General features: G+C 44.6%; 2 protein-coding genes across 2 annotated transcripts in view; both read left to right on the top strand.

Annotated features, from left to right (window-relative positions):
• The first annotated feature begins 4,672 nt into the window (after positions 1–4,672).
• Positions 4,673–7,434, top strand: LOC139478120 (GATA zinc finger domain-containing protein 14-like). The gene is made up of 2 exons (XM_071260445.1): positions 4,673–4,753; positions 6,628–7,434. The coding sequence occupies exons 1-2, from the start codon at positions 4,673–4,675 to the stop codon at positions 7,432–7,434; spliced, it is 888 nt and encodes a 295-aa protein (XP_071116546.1).
• Positions 7,435–7,471: 37 nt separating this feature from the next.
• LOC139478113 (GATA zinc finger domain-containing protein 14-like) overlaps positions 7,472–19,535 on the top strand; it is a 32,082-nt gene continuing 20,018 nt past the window's right edge. The window contains exons 1-2 of the mRNA XM_071260432.1: positions 7,472–7,498; positions 7,715–8,542. Of these exons, the coding sequence (XP_071116533.1) occupies positions 7,472–7,498; positions 7,715–8,542 (855 nt within the window). The remainder of the gene's footprint in view (positions 7,499–7,714; positions 8,543–19,535) is intronic.

Below are 19,535 nucleotides of genomic sequence, written 5' to 3'. Positions count from 1 at the left end.
ACAACACTGGCTTCTTCCGGTCAGTTCGGTGTTAGTTACAGCAATATATATTTACATCACTGGCTTCTTCCGGTCAGTTCGGTGTTAGTTACAGCAATATATATTTACATCACTGTGTTCTTCTGGCCAAGGACATAAAATGTCAGTATGCATTTCGTTTCCCAAGCTCAAGAATGAATGTCTTTATTCCCAACCTGATGCATGTGTACATTTATAACGTCATCAGACACATATAACTTCAGAATAAATGCACTGAACACATTCCGAAAAGAAACAGATAAAATGAACAAATCATATCAAAACTTTTCTCAGGTCATTCTTCGTATAGGAAACAGTTTTTCTAAGAGTTGTTCAACCCTTAAGTCCTGGTAGACTGAAGTGCCACGTTATTTCATCAACGAATACCAGCTTAATCACATCTATACCGATAAATAATGAGATCTCATTTAATAATGTTATTTCCCACACGGGGCCTGGAATGTCCATGTTGTAGATGTGCATAGTAGAAGCGTGACATGTGTTACTCCGGGACATGGCATGCACAAGTAAACAAGGAAACGAACAGAGCAAGGCTAATAAACATGCAGTTGCCAACATTGTGGTTACACGCGTCTGAAATGGTTAGGACTGTTTCGCTTTTCTGTTCTTTACAATCACTGCATCTCTTTTCATACTTTACTTAGCCTGTTCAATTAGAATGTCGTAAAGCCTTGCTGGTAATAGACTCGGTAAATACCTAGGAAAATAGGAATGGATACATTAATAACACGTCACGTCACATGGCTGTACCCAGCGCTTGTAACTACCTCGTCCTCTGTACCTGATTCATCTCAAAACTATTTCACATTCCAACCAAATGTATCATCCACGTGGTTTATCCCGATACTGTCGTATGTATGTATGTGTGTGTTTGTGTGTGTGTGTGTGTGTGTGTGTGTGTGTGTGTGTGTGTGTGTGTGTGTGTGTGTGTGTGTGTGTGTGTGTGTGTGTGTGTGTGTGTGTGTGTGTGTGTGTCAGTCGTGATGAAGTCACGCCCTCACCACAGATACGTATCGTGTTTTAATTGCTGGATCACTGTATGTTCCAATAATCGCATAAGAGGGCTAGAAAGTCCCGAGTTAACCCACAAGCACCTACATCATGTTGGCAGTCCAGGGATCATAATCGGGTCGGTAGTACTCGGACCCTGTACTCAGCTGGTAGCGATGTAAAGTATATACTACCGACAACCAATAGGGAAACAAGAGCGGAGCATCACAACGCGATCTCTTATCTTACACAATTTGTACAAGTTAGACAGCACCTGTGCACGTGTATGCCCGCAGGCCTACGCGTGAGAGCATGTCAGGAACTTCATACTTACATATGCAACCTTGTGAAAATCTCAACTGGCGCAATGCTAATCTTTGGGGCAATAGAGGGTGGGACGTCAATATCACAAGTTGCTCGAATGCATAGCAATAAATAAAAACGAAAAAACCCTTTCAATATTCATAAGAAAGCTCTGCCAAAACCAGAGACGATTGTACGATTCCGACTAGTGTCTCTAATCTAAAGTATGCCTGCTAGATGGCCCATTCGCTCTCTTATCTAAAGTATGACTGCAAGATGGTCCATTTGCTCAATATCACAAGCTGTTCGACTGCATAACAATAAATAAAAGCGACAAAACCCTTTCAATATTCATAAGAAAGCCTATGCCAAAATCAGAGACGATTGTACGATTCCGACTATATCATGAGCATGTGTTTATGAATCACTAACAAATAGGGATGATACTAGTTTTCGCGAAAAGGTGCTCCACCAGTGGTACCCGTCACAAACACATACAAAGTCAAGTCATTTTTTCACCTAAAAAACACGGGAACACATGGTACAAGTTAAAATAAGGAATTGCATCCGACATCATTTTTGGACTCATGCTTCAAATTGGGAAATGTCATCTTGCACGCATACTTTAGATTAGAGAGCGAATGGACCATCTTGCAGGCATACTTTAGATTAGAGAGCGAATGGACCATCTTGCACGCATACTTTAGATTAGAGAGCGAATGGACCATCTTGCACGCATACTTGCAAGATGGTCCATTCGCTCTCTAATCTAAAGTATGCCTGCAAGATGGTCGCTCTCTAATCTAAAGAATGCCTGGAAGATGGTCGCTCTCTAATCTAAAGTATGCCTGCAAGATGGTCGCTCTCTAATCTAAAGTATGCCTGCAAGATGGTCGCCTGCAAGATGGTCGCTCTCTCATCTAAAGTATGCCTGCAAGATGGTCGCTCTCTAATCTAAAGTATGCCTGCAAGATGGTCGCTCTCTAATCTAAAGTATGCCTGCAAGATGGTCGCTCTCTAATCTAAAGTATGCCTGCAAGATGGTCGCTCTCTAATCTAAAGTATGCCTGCAAGATGGTCGCTCTCTAATCTAAAGTATGCCTGAAAAATGGTCGCTATCTAATCTAAAGTATGCTTGAAAGATGGTCGCTCTCTAATCTAAAGTATGCCTGTGTCAAACGGGGACCACCTCAGACCCCTTAGCCAACTGTTAGACCTGACCTCAGGAGAGATTCATTACGTTGATGTCCTGTACAATCTACTTGTTGACCAATAGGTAACAACACCCACAATTAATATGAAATTATCCATTCAGTAAGTACTCAGATTGATTCAGATATAAACGGTCAGTTGACATTGTACTGCGGGCAGTGTATCCCGGGCGGCTGACCCCGAGTGGACAACCACACCTCCTGTTACAGTACTTTCATAGCACTGTCAGGTGCCATTCCAGATGTAAGTTATATGATATTGATACCCCTCCTTTGTTTGTACATAAGCAGATATTCAGGTGTTGATGTGAAGAAAAATCATGTCTTCCTACCGACGTTTGATTAAGCCTGGATAATACCTGGATGGTCCTTGACATCAAGCTTGTCCCGAGGATTGGTGTGGACAAAGAGATTGTGTTGAAATCATGTCAGCAGTCACTGTCCGATGTGTGTTAGGGTCACATTGGGTCTTTGGTCCGTTGGATATATCTGTCGGGAGACGAAATTCACAGGTGAATAGTTTTTTTACAAATAAGATAAAGGCCACAATACATAAAAATACTAGAAGATAGAAAATGGTTACTCTGAATAAATCTGGAGAAATACGCACATGGAAACCTTATCCCACTTGTAGGGAAATGGAAGACGAATATTTGACTACATACGAATATATGTAACTTGTTAACTATTCCTAAATAAACAGAGAACCGCAGACCAATACTTCACATAGAGCAGAGTGTCATAGACGGTTGCTGTACTTTTCCCAAATAAAGAGACAAGAAAACAGCAGGCCTCTTGAGTTTCTGTGATGTAATCCAGGATGAAGGTCTGAGTTCCGTGTTTCCCAGTTCATCATCAGTCATCGATACAAATAAGGTCCAGCATTGGCAATTGATATTATAAATGAATAAGCGGCCTCCTTTTCCTATAAGGCGTCATAGTGAAGTCTTCACGTATAGTAATGCCGCTATTGTTCTCTCTTTAACATTACCACGCCTTCCTTTACTTTAACATGTGGAATACTTGGTTGAGATGTAAGAAACGTCTGTTCATGACGCTAACCGCCCCCGTGGTCCAGTGGTAGAGCGTCTGCCTGGAGAGCGGAAGGTCGGTGGTTCGATTCGTCATACCAAAAGACGTTAAAAGATGGTACTTGTTACCCTACCCCGCAAACTGTCGGCATTAAGGGCAAGACACAAGGACTGGTAGGCGCGGAGTCAGTGCCCTGTGCCTGACTGCGATATCCATATCTGCGGCATGGTATTTCAGTGGACTAGCCCTTGAAACCGGCATTAGTACAAAGACACACACACGCACGCACGTCGCTCTATAAGTGAAATACACTTTCATGACACAACTTTAAAAGTCTGACATCTCTGAAGAGACGACCATTGGGTCGAGATCGACTAGGAAATAGAAAGCACACATATGGAGGGTCGTCTTGTGTCAGTATACGCCCATGCTGCCGGCCATCTGTGATGCCTCCGTAAAGATATGTGTGTGGAAGGTCCAGGGTTTGATCCCAGGCTGCTTCATACCAAAAGACGTTAATATGTCGGCATTAAGGGGCTCAGAGTCAGTATACTGTGTCCGAGTTGGGTATTCATGTAAAGCTGGTACCTCAGTGGGCTGGCCCTATAAAATCGGCATTAGTCCGGACTAGTACAAGAAGCCAAACACACACACACATACACACACACGTGCATGTAAGTGCAATAATCTTGAACGCGACGTTAAACCCCATTTCACTTCACCTCTCTTGAAAACCCCATGCATGCCAATGGGCGTTACCAAGGGAGACAACTGCTGAAGGGTTGTCTCCGTTCCACACTTCAGTGTATGTGTCGATGCATTGTGACGCGGAGACATCAAGTCAGAGTCATTAGTTACGGATCAAAGCAAATTCAAATATACAGTTCACCTGACTACCGAAATCGGGGATATGATGAAAAGATGGATTTAACGGCGAAACAGAGTAATCATTGATGCAGATATACCTTCTGGCTTCGAGGCCAGGGCACATACATAAAGATAATCTACATGATGTTCCTGTGTGCTGATGAAAGCCGACGTCTCCCTTGTTGACGATGTACAACAGACGTGGAATGTTGTCTATGACAGCGTACCTAATGACGCCGGAACAGTCTTTGTGTAGACAGTTCAACAGCTCTCATCTGGATGACACGATTACGGCAATAATGGTGGACTGGGTGTGCGTCGAAATAAGACTCACAAACACTGGATACTGAATTCAATGAATTTCCGAAGCAGGAAAGATACTTGCTTAGCTTTTGGTATTATATTGTTAAACCTATCTTTGTAATTGCAAGAATACAAAGAAGGAAATTGTTCATTGCTACGAGTCGTGTAAATGTAGATAATGTGTATCATTACATATGATGGTCTAGATCCTTATGTGCTGTACCATGTCAGGCGCCGTGTGTTTCTTTAGAGAAGAGTTTCCTGAGTTTCTTAAAGAAGAAAATATCTTACAATTATAACAAAGTACATTTTGTAGCAGGCAATTTCTTTGTTTTTTAACAGTCTGAAGCAAAATTTCTTTTTTCAAAGATTATCAGGGACAATCTACATTTTTCGATAAAATCCCCGGGTCCCAAGCCACTAAAAATGAGAACGGTGTTAGACATCAGCACTACTAACAAAACTCTCTCTCTCAAATGCAAATAACATAGAATAGACAGAATATAAATCGCGTCATTGGGAGGTGCCCACGACCTCATGGATAAAAACTGGTTTATTGTTTGCCGCGACCTTTAAAGGCTACTTCCTTCTCCTCTCTCTGTCTCTCTCTGTCTCCCTCTGTCTCTCTCTCTCTCTCTCTCTCTCTCTCTCTCTCTCTCTCTCTCTCTCTCTCTCTCTCTCTCTCTCTCTCTCTGTCGATCTGTCTCTGTCTCTTTCTGTCTCTCTCTGTCTCTGTCGCTCTCTTTCTCTCTTTCTCTCTCCCTCTGTCTCTCTCTCTGTGCCTCTCTCTCTCTGCCTCTCTCTCTCTCAACCACCCCCCTCTACCCCTTCCCCCATGTCAGTAATCTCACACAAAGGCCACGCCAAGTGCTCTCACTGACCACAACAGACTGAAAACGTGTATATTCCCCAATATTGAAGGGTAGGGGGGACAGAAGGCCACCCGGGGTATAATCACTGCTCCCATTGACGGCCACACTATAGGGTCCCCACGGCTGTATAGTGACGGTCAACGGGAACGTAAACAGTATTTGTTGGACATATTAGTGAGGAGATAAGTATTGCAGGTTGCTGTGTGGCTTCCACTGGGGGCATACAGCATGTGTTATGTTAGGGTAATCACCTGGCAAGGACTCTTTATGAGGGCTACCCTCTCCCTGTGCCAGGTGGACGTGAAAACATGTGCTGTACATCGGGTACATGCAAAGCGACCCGTGAACATCCGGGGTAGAATAGGTCTTCACCAACCCATGTTTGTCCTAAGAGACGACTAATGGGATCGGGTGGTCAGGCTCGTTGATTTTGTTGATGCATGTCATCGTATCCCAGTTGCGTGAATCGATGCTCATATCAATCACATGTTAGTCTGGTCCAGTCTCGATTATTTACAGACCGTTGTCATATATCTGGAATCTTGCTTAGTGCGGCGTTAACCGACAAAAAAACAAAAACATACGAGGCAACTGGTGTACTCCGACATGTTTTCTGTGTTGGTTCTACTGCCAATGCTCCATACACTGACTGAGTGCACCGCGGGCTTTACTGTGTAATTGTGGTAATACCGCAAGGTATATAAGTACATGCGACAATACAAAGTATTTCTCAGAAATCTGAACGCTTCACTCGTGGTGTGAAGATCATGGGTCCCGACATTATAACAGGACAGGTTCACTCTTTAGATCTTTGAAATTGTGCGTCAGGAAAATAGTTCGGCATCCAAGGAGAGGGGAGTCCGTTGTCACAGCTGATCGCACGCCATAATGAGCTGTAATTGGCCAGGTTTGTGTTTAAAAGTAGCTACCGTATTGTATGTACATGCTAATAAAAGAAATTCCAGACTGCTGTATTCCTAGCAACCACGGTCACCCATGGTAACCGCTAGCATGGTGATATCAACCACGGTAACATCAACTACGCTAACAACAACCACGGTAACAGCAACCACACTAACAGCAACCACGCTAACAACAACCACGTTAATATTAACCGCACTAACAGCAACAACGGTAATACTAACCACGCCAACAGCAACCATGCTAACATCAACCAGGGAGACAGCAACAACGCTGACATCAACCACGCCAAGCGCATCTACGGTAACATCAACCGCGCAAACAGCAACCACGATAACAGCAACCACGGCCACATCAACCACGGTCACATCAAACACGCCAACAGCAACCACAGTAACAGCAACCACGATTACAGCAACCACGGCAACACCATCCACGCCAACACCAACCACGGTAATATCAACCACGCCAACAGTAAACACGGTAATACTAACCACGCCAACAGCAACCATGGTAACATCAACCAAGTCAACAGCAACCACGCCAACATCAACCACGGTGACAGCAACCACGCTAACAGCAACCATGCTGACATTAACCATGCCAACCGCAACTACGGTACCATCAACCACACCAACAGCAACCATCGTAACAGCAGTCACGGTCACAGCAGCCACGCCAACTGCAACCACGCCAACAGTAACCACAGTAACAGCAGCCACGATAACAGCAACCACGACAACACCACCCACGCTAACACCAACTACGGTAACAGCAACCACGGTAATAGTTACCACGCCAACAGCAACCATGGTAACATCAACCAAGCCAACAGCAACCACGCCAACATCAACCACGGTGACAGCAACCACGCTAACAGAGACCACCAAATATGAAACAGGATCTGAACGCTTCACTCGTGGTGTGAAGATCATGGGTCCCGACATTATAACAGGACAGGTTCACTCTTTAGATCTTTGAAATTGTGCGTCAGGAAAATAGTTCGGCATCCAAGGAGAGGGGAGTCCGTTGTCACAGCTGATCGCACGCCATAATGAGCTGTAATTGGTCAGGTGTGTGTTTAAAAGTAGCTACCGTATTGTATGTACATGCTAATAAAAGAAATTCCAGACTGCTGTATTCCTAGCAACCACGGTCACCCATGGTAACCGCTAGCACGGTGATATCAACCACGGTAACATCAACCACGCTAACAACAACCACGGTAACAGCAACCACACTAACAGCAACCACGCTAACAACAACCACGTTAATATTAACCGCACTAACAGCAACAACGGTAATACTAACCACGCCAACAGCAACCAGGGTGACAGCAACAACGCTGACATCAACCACGCCAACCGCAACTACGGTAACATTAACCACGCAAACAGCAACCACGATAACAGCAACCACGGTCACATCAAACACGCCAACAGCAACCACGCCAACAGCAACCACAGTAACAGCAACCACGATAACAGCAACCACGGCAACACCATCCACGCCAACACCAACCACGGTAATACTAACCACGCCAACAGCAGCCATGGTAACATCAACCAAGCCAACAGCAACCACGCCAACATCAACCACGGTGACAGCAACCACGCTAACAGCAACCATGCTGACATTAACCATGCCAACCGCAACTACGGTACCATCAACCACGCAAACAGCAACCATCGTAACAGCAGCCACGGTCACAGCAACCACTCTAACAGCAACCACGCCAACAGCAACCACGCCAACAGTAACCACAGTAACAGCAACCACGATAACAGCAACCACGACAACACCACCCACGCCAACACCAACTACGGTAACAGCAACCACGGTAATACTTACCACGCCAACAGCAACCATGGTAACATCAACCAAGTCAACAGCAACCACGCCAATAAAACCACGGTGACAGCAACCACGCTAACACCAACCACGCTGACATTAACCATGCCAACCGCAACTACGGTAACATCAACCACGCCAACAGCATTCACGGTAATATTAACCACGCTAACATCAACCATGCCAACAGCAACCATTGTAAAAACAACCATGCTAACAGCAACCACGCCACAAGCAATCACGCTAACATCAACTAGACTAACATCAACCACGGTTACAGCTACCACGCTAACAGCAACCATGGTAATATCAACCACACCAACGGCAACCATGCTAACATAAATACAGAACGCTGTTAATTCCCCTTCGGCCCGAGCAGATGTTTAAAGTACCATCGTACGTTCAGTTCTCACTCAATTACCTGAAGCAAGCCATGTTTGGGATGCCCAACCAGTCTAGCATTTTGCTTCACGTATGTAATGTCAATTATTTAATTCCACAAATGTGTTCACACACATTTTGAGCTTGACGTACCATGAAAAGACTCGATCGCATTACTCACTGGCCTATTGGCGAGAGGTGTAGTGTTGCCGAGCTGTGTGTCAATGCCCTATTGTTGGCGAGTGGGATAATGTTGCCGTGTGGTGTCAAGAGGCTATTAACTGACGATGCATTAACCTGAGGTAATAAACATTGCGAGCTTCTCAATAGAAACTCTCGTCAACATCCCCTGTGTGTAGGCCATGTGTAGTGGCGGCTAGTTTGGTGGCGAGGTGACGACTCACGGTGGTGGGTGGTCCTTGGTGGCGCGGTGACGTCTCACGGTGGTGGGTGGTCCTTGGTGGCGAGGTGACGACTCACGGTGGTGGGTGGTCCTTGGTGGTTGCATGACGACTCACGGTGGTGGGTGGTCCTTGGTGGCGCGGTGACGTCTCATGGTGGTGGGTGGTCCTTGGTGGCGAGGTGACGACTCACGATGGTGGGTGGTCCTTGGTGGTGTCATGACGACTCATGGTGGTTAGTGGTCCTTGGTGGCGTCGTGACGCCCTACTTATGTGGGTGGTCCTTGATGGCGTGACGACGTCTCACAGTGGGAGGGGGTCCTTGGTGGCGCGGTGACGAATCACGGTAGTGGGTGGTCCTTGGTGGCGTCGTGACGACTCATGGCGGTGGGTTGCCCTTGGTGGTCTCACGGTGGTGGGTGGTCCTTGGTGGCGTGATGACCTCTCACGGTGGTGGGTGGTCCTTGATGGCGCGGTGACGACTCATGGCGGTGGGTTGTCCTTGGTGGCGTCGTGACGTCTCACGGTGGTGGGTGGTCCTTGGTGGCGTCGTGACGACTCATGGCAGTGGGTTGTCCTTGGTGGCGTCGTGACGTCTCACGGTGGTGGATGGTCCTTGGTGGCTTGATGACGTCTCACGGTGGTGGGTGGTCCTTGGTGGTGTCGTGACGTCTCACGGTGGTGGGTGGTCCTTGGTGGCGTCGTGACGACTCATGGCAGTGGGTTGTCCTTGGTGGCGTCGTGACGTCTCACGGTGGTGGATGGTCCTTGGTGGCGTGATGACGTCTCACGGTGGTGGGTGGTCCTTGGTGGTGTCGTCACGTCTCACGGTGGTGGGTGGTCCTTGGTGGCGCGGTGACGTCTAATGGTGGTGGGTGGTCCTTGGTGGCGTGATGACGTCTCACGGTGGTGGGTGGTCCTTGGTGGCGTGATGACGTCTCACGGTAGTGAGTGGTCCTTGGTGGCGTGATGACGTCTCACGGTGGTGGGTGGTCCTTGGTGGCGTTTCACTGTGGTGGGTAGTCCTTGGTGGCGCGGTGACGACTCACGGTGGTGGGTGGTTTTTGGTGGCGTCGTGACGAATCACGGTCGTGGTTGGACCTTGGTAGCGTCGTGACGTCTCACGGTGGTGGGTGGTTTTTGGTGGCGTCGTGACGAATCACGGTCGTGGTTGGTCCTTGGTGGTGCGGTGACGACAGTAGATGTGCACAGACATTGGATGCGCACAGACAGTAGATGTGCAGACATTCTACACAAATAGTAAAAAGTTAAGGCATATCAGTCAATATATATGTCTCCTTTTGGGGTTATAAATTAACTTAAAAAGCCTTTCCACACGCAGAAGAAATATCTGCTAAAAGTAGAGTTCATTGTACGATTCCGACTGTGTTGATGCCAGGTATCCTGCTCACCCGGTGCCACAACGTACTAAATAACTTGTGGGTGATCTTGATGTAAACCTACTAGACAGGCGGTGATGTCATTATGTGTTGAGATACGAACCTTGAATTAAGATTGTAACGAATGAAGGCAAGACAAAAATGTCCTTTCTAGTCAAGGACGAGTTATGCCCCTTGCACTAGATTGTAAGGGACGGCCTTTTAATTGTCTGAGATTTGTGTATGAACCAGAATGTTTCACACAGTGCTCCGATGATCGGGGGAGTCGAACAAGTGTTTCGGGACTACAGCACTATAGGTTTCAGAACATTTGCAGAGAACAATATTTCAATTTTCGAAAATCCCTATGACAAATTTCAAGCATTTTCTGGAACAGATTTATTTTTTTAAAATTCCGAAACGCTCAGAATATCCCTTGTCGGCCCTCACGTCTGTGGCTATACTCAATTGCATTACAGTCGCCCAGATAATGAGACATTCAACTTCAGTTGTATCTGGATAGAACCAGTTTCTACCCACTGTTACTTGTCACGTAATGCACGTGCGCGTGTAAACCTCTGGTTGCGTTCAACAGCTTTTTCCACCACCTTCAATTTCAAATTTGCACTTTTCATTATTTTTAATACTCGCACATTTTTCACAGTTTCATATAAGCATACAAGCAGTGTGACATAAACAACGCGTTCTTAAGCTGTTAGTTGCAGTGTATTGAGAGACGGTAGGATAGACAGATGTACACGGGATGTGTTGGAGGGTGCTACTGAGACAGGGCTGTAACGAAGGATGCAGAAGGGAGATGAACACTGAGAGTAGTAATCTGGGGATAAGTCTGTGGTGTCTGCTGTAGAACCTGTTGTGTCATTATGTAACTTTGGGGAGAGATGTTTGTGGAGTCTGTGGCACGTGTACCCAGATCTCGTTCCATGTATTGAATCTTGGAAATCCAATATTGATTAAAACACGCTAAGATACACCGACTGTGGTATTGCAAGGTAGCGGTGACAGTGGGCTGGAATATCCCAGACAGGCAAGCGGATATCATCACATCAGTATGTGGGGATATCCCAGACAGGCAAGCGGATATCATCACATCAGTATGTTTAATTAAACAAATCCTTACGTAACGTATTATTAGCGGAAAATGTGAAATTGTTAATAAAAGCGATAAAATCCTTTCCACATTCATAAGAAAGCGTCGATTCCGACTATTAGAAGAAGGACGTGGTTGGATTAACGTGGAAGCTCCTTCTAATAGAATTTTAATGGCACTTTTGCACACATTTATTTGTCTGATGATTCTCTTGTGAAGCATGTCAAGACACATGATGAAAACAAGGCATTCCACAGTTATTAACGAACCAGGGATGTGGGACATGATTTCAAAGTCAATGATGATTTTTATATGGCTCTGGACTGCTGGACGGTACAGAAATGAGTGTCAACCAAGCGATGTGCCATATCAAATCGGCCCAGACTCAGTTTTTCAAGGAGAGGCTATATGAACGACCACTGCATCGAGTTGATGTGCAGTGTGTTGAGATGATCAGCAACCCTGCAGAGTCTTTCACTTGGATGAAGTCGGCTAGCCTGAAAAGGGAAACAGAAGGCTTTCTGTTTGCTGCTCAGGACCAGTCACTTCCCACTCGAAACCACCATTGTGTGATGAGACTGTCCAACACATTGTCAGTGGAGGCCCAGCTTTGTCACAAACACAGTATCTTAAGCGACATAATGGTGTGGCTCGGTCATTTTAATTGCTGTCTTCGCCATGCTTGTGGTTTTGACACACAGGTCCATCCATGGTACGACCCGGAATATGTACAGGGCGTCATGGAAAATGATACACACAAAAGTCTTATGAATAGGCCCGTATACAGCCTCCGACGTATCCAGGCCAACAAACCTGATCTTGTCCTTTTGGATAATTACAATGAAATCATTTATATTGTTGAAATTTCTGTCCCTTTTGACACTAATGTGATTGGCAAGATCCAGGAAAAACATGGCAAATATGCAGGCCTCGCTTTCAAAGTTCTGGGTGGGTTTGACTAGGCCGCGCTTCCTGGGAGAAGTCCCATTCGCTGTCTGGGCTGTGACAAAACACTCTCCTCCGCCACCGATGGGACAGGATACGCTCACTTTTCGCGAACACCTGGATTCATTACTATTTGATAGTGATTCATTACCACAAGCTCTTGATATAGTCGGAATCGTACAATCGACTGCTTTATGCAGAGATTTCTATTGGGCATGGAAAGGGTTTTGTCGATTTATGTATTTTGACATTTCCAATCCGATCAGAGATTCCGATTCACATGCATACAGAGATGTGATGGGTTGGTGGGGGTGCCCATGTCTTGCTTCAATGGCATATCCCCAAATTCCACATAGATGTTGTCAAAGAGGAAGTGCAGCATTGGACGTATTGTTTTCATTTTACATTTTGTTTCAGAATCTCTTTCAGACTAGAAATGGTTAAAACCATTATTGTAGTAAACGTTCTGATCTCTGTAGAAATTGACCGTGGTTCACTAGTAAAAGCTGGTGAATTATTCAGTAAACATTTTGATAGCAAATAAATACAGCGATAAATGTTTGCCAATGACAGTCGACTAGCTAGAGTGAGTGAGTGAGTTGGGTTTAAAGCGCCGCTTTTAACAGTACTTCAGTTATATAGCGGCGGGTCAGCTTGATGTGGGAGGAAAGCCCGAAGTAATGCAGGTCTCAGACGTTTACCACTTCGGTGAAACCCACGAGCACGGGTACGGTGCTGTCAAACCTAGAAACATTATCTTGGCGAACCGGGATTCGAACCCACAATCATAGGTTTCTGTGCAAGAAGGGAAGAGAGACGTGTGCTACGAAAAGGTAATAAATCACCTAACAATTGCTACCTTTACAAGAATGTTAGAAATACGTTTAAGGCAATAAGTAGATTATAAAACAAAAACATTTAAATATTTGGATAATATACTACGTGATGATTTACAAGCTTTTTTGAGGAAACTTAAACAAATCCGAAAATACAAACTAACTTTGCGTCCTCTTTTACTAGAGACATGGCTGACACACTCTAGCGCTCTGTATGCGGAACTCCAGAATATGACGATATAGATGATACATTCAGGACAATGTGTGAAGAAATGAACGACATCACAGGGAGGGTTAATTCAACCTTTAATTAAGCGTCAACTGACAAATTAAAACAAGGTAAAGCACATGGACATGGTACACCTATCAGTGAATTAGTCCAGGAAGAGAAAGTGGCATTTGGTAGAGTTTAAATTAATGTACTTTAATGTAATTTAATTAAAATTGAGTTTAAGAAATATTTCCTGTCACGAATTGTGGGCAACGATAAATGTAAGCTCGAAATATGAAAACTGTTTATCATAAATAATGTATCTAAAATATGACTTGCTTTATATCAACAAGTCCGTGTATGTCCGAAGAAGTTTTGTTAAACTGCGAACTGATGGGACGGGGTCACAATAAGTCGTTTGCGAAAAGTTCGCAGAGAAGACAATTCAATTCATTTTGTATTTCAATGTGTGAAAGGCGAACCTGCATTCCAGGTAACCAAATGGAGTTCTGTAAACTGTCATTATTTAGAAGAAAATCACTTATTTCACAATGTAATTTCAATGTATTAGGATATCTACCTCTATTGCCTGTAACATTATGTACCTATGTAAGTGTGTCAATGGCCTTGAGTATGATTAACCGAATTGATTTCTTTTCAAGTTGCCCTAAGTCTTTGACGAACGAAATGTAACTGTATCAGTGGTCACCTCGTTTAGTGACAAATGATCCAAGGAATGAAGCTGTTTAACTAGTCGTGTGGGATGCTGAACAAAAAATGTTTTCACATAGTTAAACCTTCTGAGATTGCAAAAAAATACCTCCAATACTTTTTGTGAATATACTGAAAGTCTTTCTGGGTTCTATTAAGCATTATGATGCATCTTCACTTCGGGGATGTGTTGGTATATTTGCTATACCCAGCACTATCTCCCTCTCCCTCTCGTTGCACGATATTTATGGAGTTTTGGAAGAGGTGTAGGAAAATATCGTTAATAAGAACATATCATTTAAAAATAGAAAACAGCGGCCACTTGGAGGTTGTTACTATTCAAACAACTTATCTCTCTGCGCCTTCCACCCCCATAGCCACATTGTCATAAACGTAAACTCTCACCACTGCTACCTCTTATAAAAGGTTTAACATAACAATAATCCCACTGCCTGTACAGCTAATTATCAGTGAAAGAAGATTTCGTGGATCGTTCGCCATGTCAATTTCCCATCTTTACCATTTAAAGATAAACTCATCTCTGGGATTCTGTTTTACTCTTATTTTAAAAGATGTAAAGTTTCCAGATTTTGGAGCAATTCTCGGTCAGTACACATGTATCTTAAAATTCAGAATTAAAATGTCTACTCTCTGTCTGGTCTAAACTCTCTATCACTGGATTGTCTTGTCTAAACTCTCTATCACTGGATTGTCTGGTTCAGACTGTATCCTTGGATTGCTTGGTCCTAATTCTCTTTCACTGGATTGCTTGGTCCTAATTCTCTATCATTGGATTGTGTGGTCCAGACTTTATCACTGGATTGCTTGGTCCAGACTCCAGTGAGTTCCCTTGGAGGGTTTGGAACAAACGAAAGTTTTTGCCCTAAAGTAGACAGGGCCATGGTTTGGACAACAGTCAGTTTACCTGTCAATGTTACATTTCTTGTCCTACCAATTCCCTGAAATTCTATTGATGATTTTTTTTTAAAATCTTCTGACGATTTTTAGGTTTTTGAGTTTTCTATCTGAACAAGAAGGTGTATTCCTAAATATTTACAGTTTCGGTGTACTGCGTCATAGTGAGAGGATCGCAAAACACTCATGAGACGCATCAACATGTACACGTAACATCTACACACATTGCAACTTGTGATTGGTCTGTCAGTCACTGATGCTGAGCTGCTTGTACTGGGTGATTAATATAGCACGGGTATCATAGCATGATTAGGCATAGAATGCCTTTGTATAAATGGAATAATTTTAAAAGAATAGGAATGTGAATATGACTTTAAGCTTATAACGTTCCCATAAGATTGTATAAATCGATACAATAGCATGTAAATTACAACTCAACTCTTCGGGATGGCTCCAAACGGACTCAGTGTTAGAGTAAGGTGGCCTCCAGTACGGTGGGCTGGAGTAAGTAAATATATCTCAGTCTGAAGTCCACTTCAGAGGAGCATCAATCCATGTGGTGAGTTTTCAAGTCACCGTGTGACATTGGGCCGAGTTGTTTGTTTGCTGCTGTGGTCAGCAGGTCAATCACTGTTTGGACATTCTCATTTATCTCCTATCAAACATTTTCGAATTAACTTTGAAATATTATTATTTACATCATTACTTCAAATCCCCGGACGAAGTTGATACATTTTGAATTGTTCAACTATGGCAACTGTTATTCTAGAGGTGCTTCATACTGTTCCTAAAATTACAAAAGGAAGACATGAAGGCACACCTGAAGACTGTTCACATTAACAGAGGTCGTTTTAACGTAATACACAGAGGTCAGTTTACCGGAGTACATTAAAACATAGGCCCCTGTAACAGAGGTATATATACGGAGGTTATTCCATGCTTTTTGTCAAACTCGAGATGTGACATACACCGTATTTGACAAAAAGCATGAAACATACGTTTAAGTCCCCCACACAGAAACATACGTTCACGTCCCCCACACAGAAACATACGTTCAAGTCCCCCACACAGAAACATACGTTCACGTCCCCCACACAGAAACATACGTTCACGTCCCCCACACAGAAACATACGTTCAAGTCCCACACACAGAAACATACGTTCAAGTCCCCCACACAGAAACATACGTTCAAGTACCCCACACAGAAACATACGTTCACGTCCCACACACAGAAACATACGTTCACGTCCCACACAGAAACATACGTTCAGGTCCCCCACACAGAAACATACGTTCAAGTCCCACACACAGAAACATACGTTCAAGTCCCCCACACAGAAACATACGTTCACGTCCCACACAGAAACATACGTTCACGTCCCACACACAGAAACATACGTTCACGTCCCCCACACAGAAACATACGTTCAAGTCCCCCACACAGAAACATACGTTCAGGTCCCACACACAGAAACATACGTTCACGTCCCACACACAGAAACATACGTTCACGTCCCACACAGAAACATACGTTCAGGTCCCACACGCAGAAACATACGTTCAAGTACCCCACACAGAAACATACGTTCAAGTCCTACACACAGAAACATACGTTCAAGTACCCCACACAGAAACATACGTTCAAGTCCTACACACAGAAACATACGTTCAAGTCCCACACACAGAAACATACGTTCAAGTCCCCCACACAGAAACATACGTTCAAGTCCCACACACAGAAACATACGTTCAAGTCCCCCACACAGAAACATACGTTCAAGTCCCCCACACAGAAACATACGTTCAAGTCCCCCACACAGAAACATACGTTCACGTCCCACACACAGAAACATACGTTCAAGTCCCCCACACAGAAACATACGTTCAACTCCCACACACAGAAACATACGTTCAAGTCCCCCACACAGAAACATACGTTCAAGTCCCCCACACAGAAACATACGTTCAAGTCCCCCAGACAGAAACATACGTTCACGTCCCCCACACAGAAACATACGTTCAAGTACCCCACACACAGAAACATACGTTCAAGTCCCACACACAGAAACATACGTTCAACTCTCCCACACAGAAACATACGTTCAAGTACCCCACACAGAAACATACGTTCAAGTCCCACACACAGAAACATTCGTTCAAGTCCCACACACAGAAGCATACGTTCAAGTACCCCACACAGAAACATACGTTCAAGTACCCCACACAGAAACATACGTTCAAGTCCCACACACAGAAACATACGTTCAAGTCCCCCACACAGAAACATACGTTCAAGTACCCCACACAGAAACATACGTTCAAGTCCCACACACAGAAACATACGTTCAAGTCCTACACACAGAAACATACGTTCAAGTCCCCCACACAGAAACATACGTTCAACTCCCACACACAGAAACATACGTTCAAGTCCCACACACAGAAACATACGTTCAACTCCCCCACACAGAAACATACGTTCAAGTCCCACACTCAGAAACATACGTTCAACTCCCCCACACAGAAACATACGTTCAAGTCCTACACACAGAAACATACGTTCAAGTCCCACACACAGAAACATACGTTCAAGTACCCCACACAGAAACATACGTTCAAGTACCCCACACAGAAACAAACGTTCAAGTCCCACACACAGAAACATACGTTCACGTCCCACACACAGAAACATACGTTCAAGTCCCACACACAGAAACATACGTTCAAGTCCCCCACACAGAAACATACGTTCAAGTACCCCACACAGAAACATACGTTCAAGTACCCCACACAGAAACATACGTTCAAGTCCCACACACAGAAACATACGTTCAAGTCCCACACACAGAAACATACGTTCACGTCCCACACACAGAAACATACGTTCAAGTCCCCCACACAGAAACATACGTTCAACTCCCACACACAGAAACATACGTTCAAGTCCCCCACACAGAAACATACGTTCAAGTCCCCCACACAGAAACATACGTTCACGTCCCACACACAGAAACATACGTTCAAGTCCCCCACACAGAAACATACGTTCAACTCCCACACACAGAAACATACGTTCAAGTCCCCCACACAGAAACATACGTTCAAGTCCCCCACACAGAAACATACGTTCAAGTCCCCCACACAGAAACATACGTTCACGTCCCCCACACAGAAACATACGTTCAAGTACCCCACACACAGAAACATACGTTCAACTCTCCCACACAGAAACATACGTTCAAGTACCCCACACAGAAACATACGTTCAAGTCCCACACACAGAAACATTCGTTCAAGTCCCACACACAGAAGCATACGTTCAAGTACCCCACACAGAAACATACGTTCAAGTACCCCACACAGAAACATACGTTCAAGTCCCCCACACAGAAACATACGTTCAAGTCCCCCACACAGAAACATACGTTCAAGTCCCCCACACAGAAACATACGTTCACGTCCCACACACAGAAACATACGTTCAAGTCCCCCACACAGAAACATACGTTCAACTCCCACACACAGAAACATACGTTCAAGTCCCCCACACAGAAACATACGTTCAAGTCCCCCACACAGAAACATACGTTCAACTCCCCCAGACAGAAACATACGTTCACGTCCCACACACAGAAACATACGTTCAAGTACCCCACACACAGAAACATACGTTCAAGTCCCACACACAGAAACATACGTTCAACTCTCCCACACAGAAACATACGTTCAAGTACCCCACACAGAAACATACGTTCAAGTCCCACACACAGAAACATTCGTTCAAGTCCCACACACAGAAGCATACGTTCAAGTACCCCACACAGAAACATACGTTCAAGTACCCCACACAGAAACATACGTTCAAGTCCCACACACAGAAACATACGTTCAAGTCCCCCACACAGAAACATACGTTCAAGTACCCCACACAGAAACATACGTTCAAGTCCCACACACAGAAACATACGTTCAAGTCCTACACACAGAAACATACGTTCAAGTCCCCCACACAGAAACATACGTTCAACTCCCACACACAGAAACATACGTTCAAGTCCCACACACAGAAACATACGTTCAACTCCCCCACACAGAAACATACGTTCAAGTCCCACACTCAGAAACATACGTTCAACTCCCCCACACAGAAACATACGTTCAAGTCCTACACACAGAAACATACGTTCAAGTCCCACACACAGAAACATACGTTCAACTCCCCCACACAGAAACATACGTTCAAGTACCCCACACA

This window comes from Haliotis cracherodii, unplaced genomic scaffold, assembly GCF_022045235.1.
Source record: "Haliotis cracherodii isolate W230 unplaced genomic scaffold, xgHalCrac1.p SCAF_1, whole genome shotgun sequence".
Taxonomy (NCBI): Eukaryota; Metazoa; Mollusca; class Gastropoda; order Lepetellida; family Haliotidae; genus Haliotis; species Haliotis cracherodii.
Note: the sequence above shows the minus strand (reverse complement) of the source record. Positions and strands in the feature narration are given on the sequence as shown.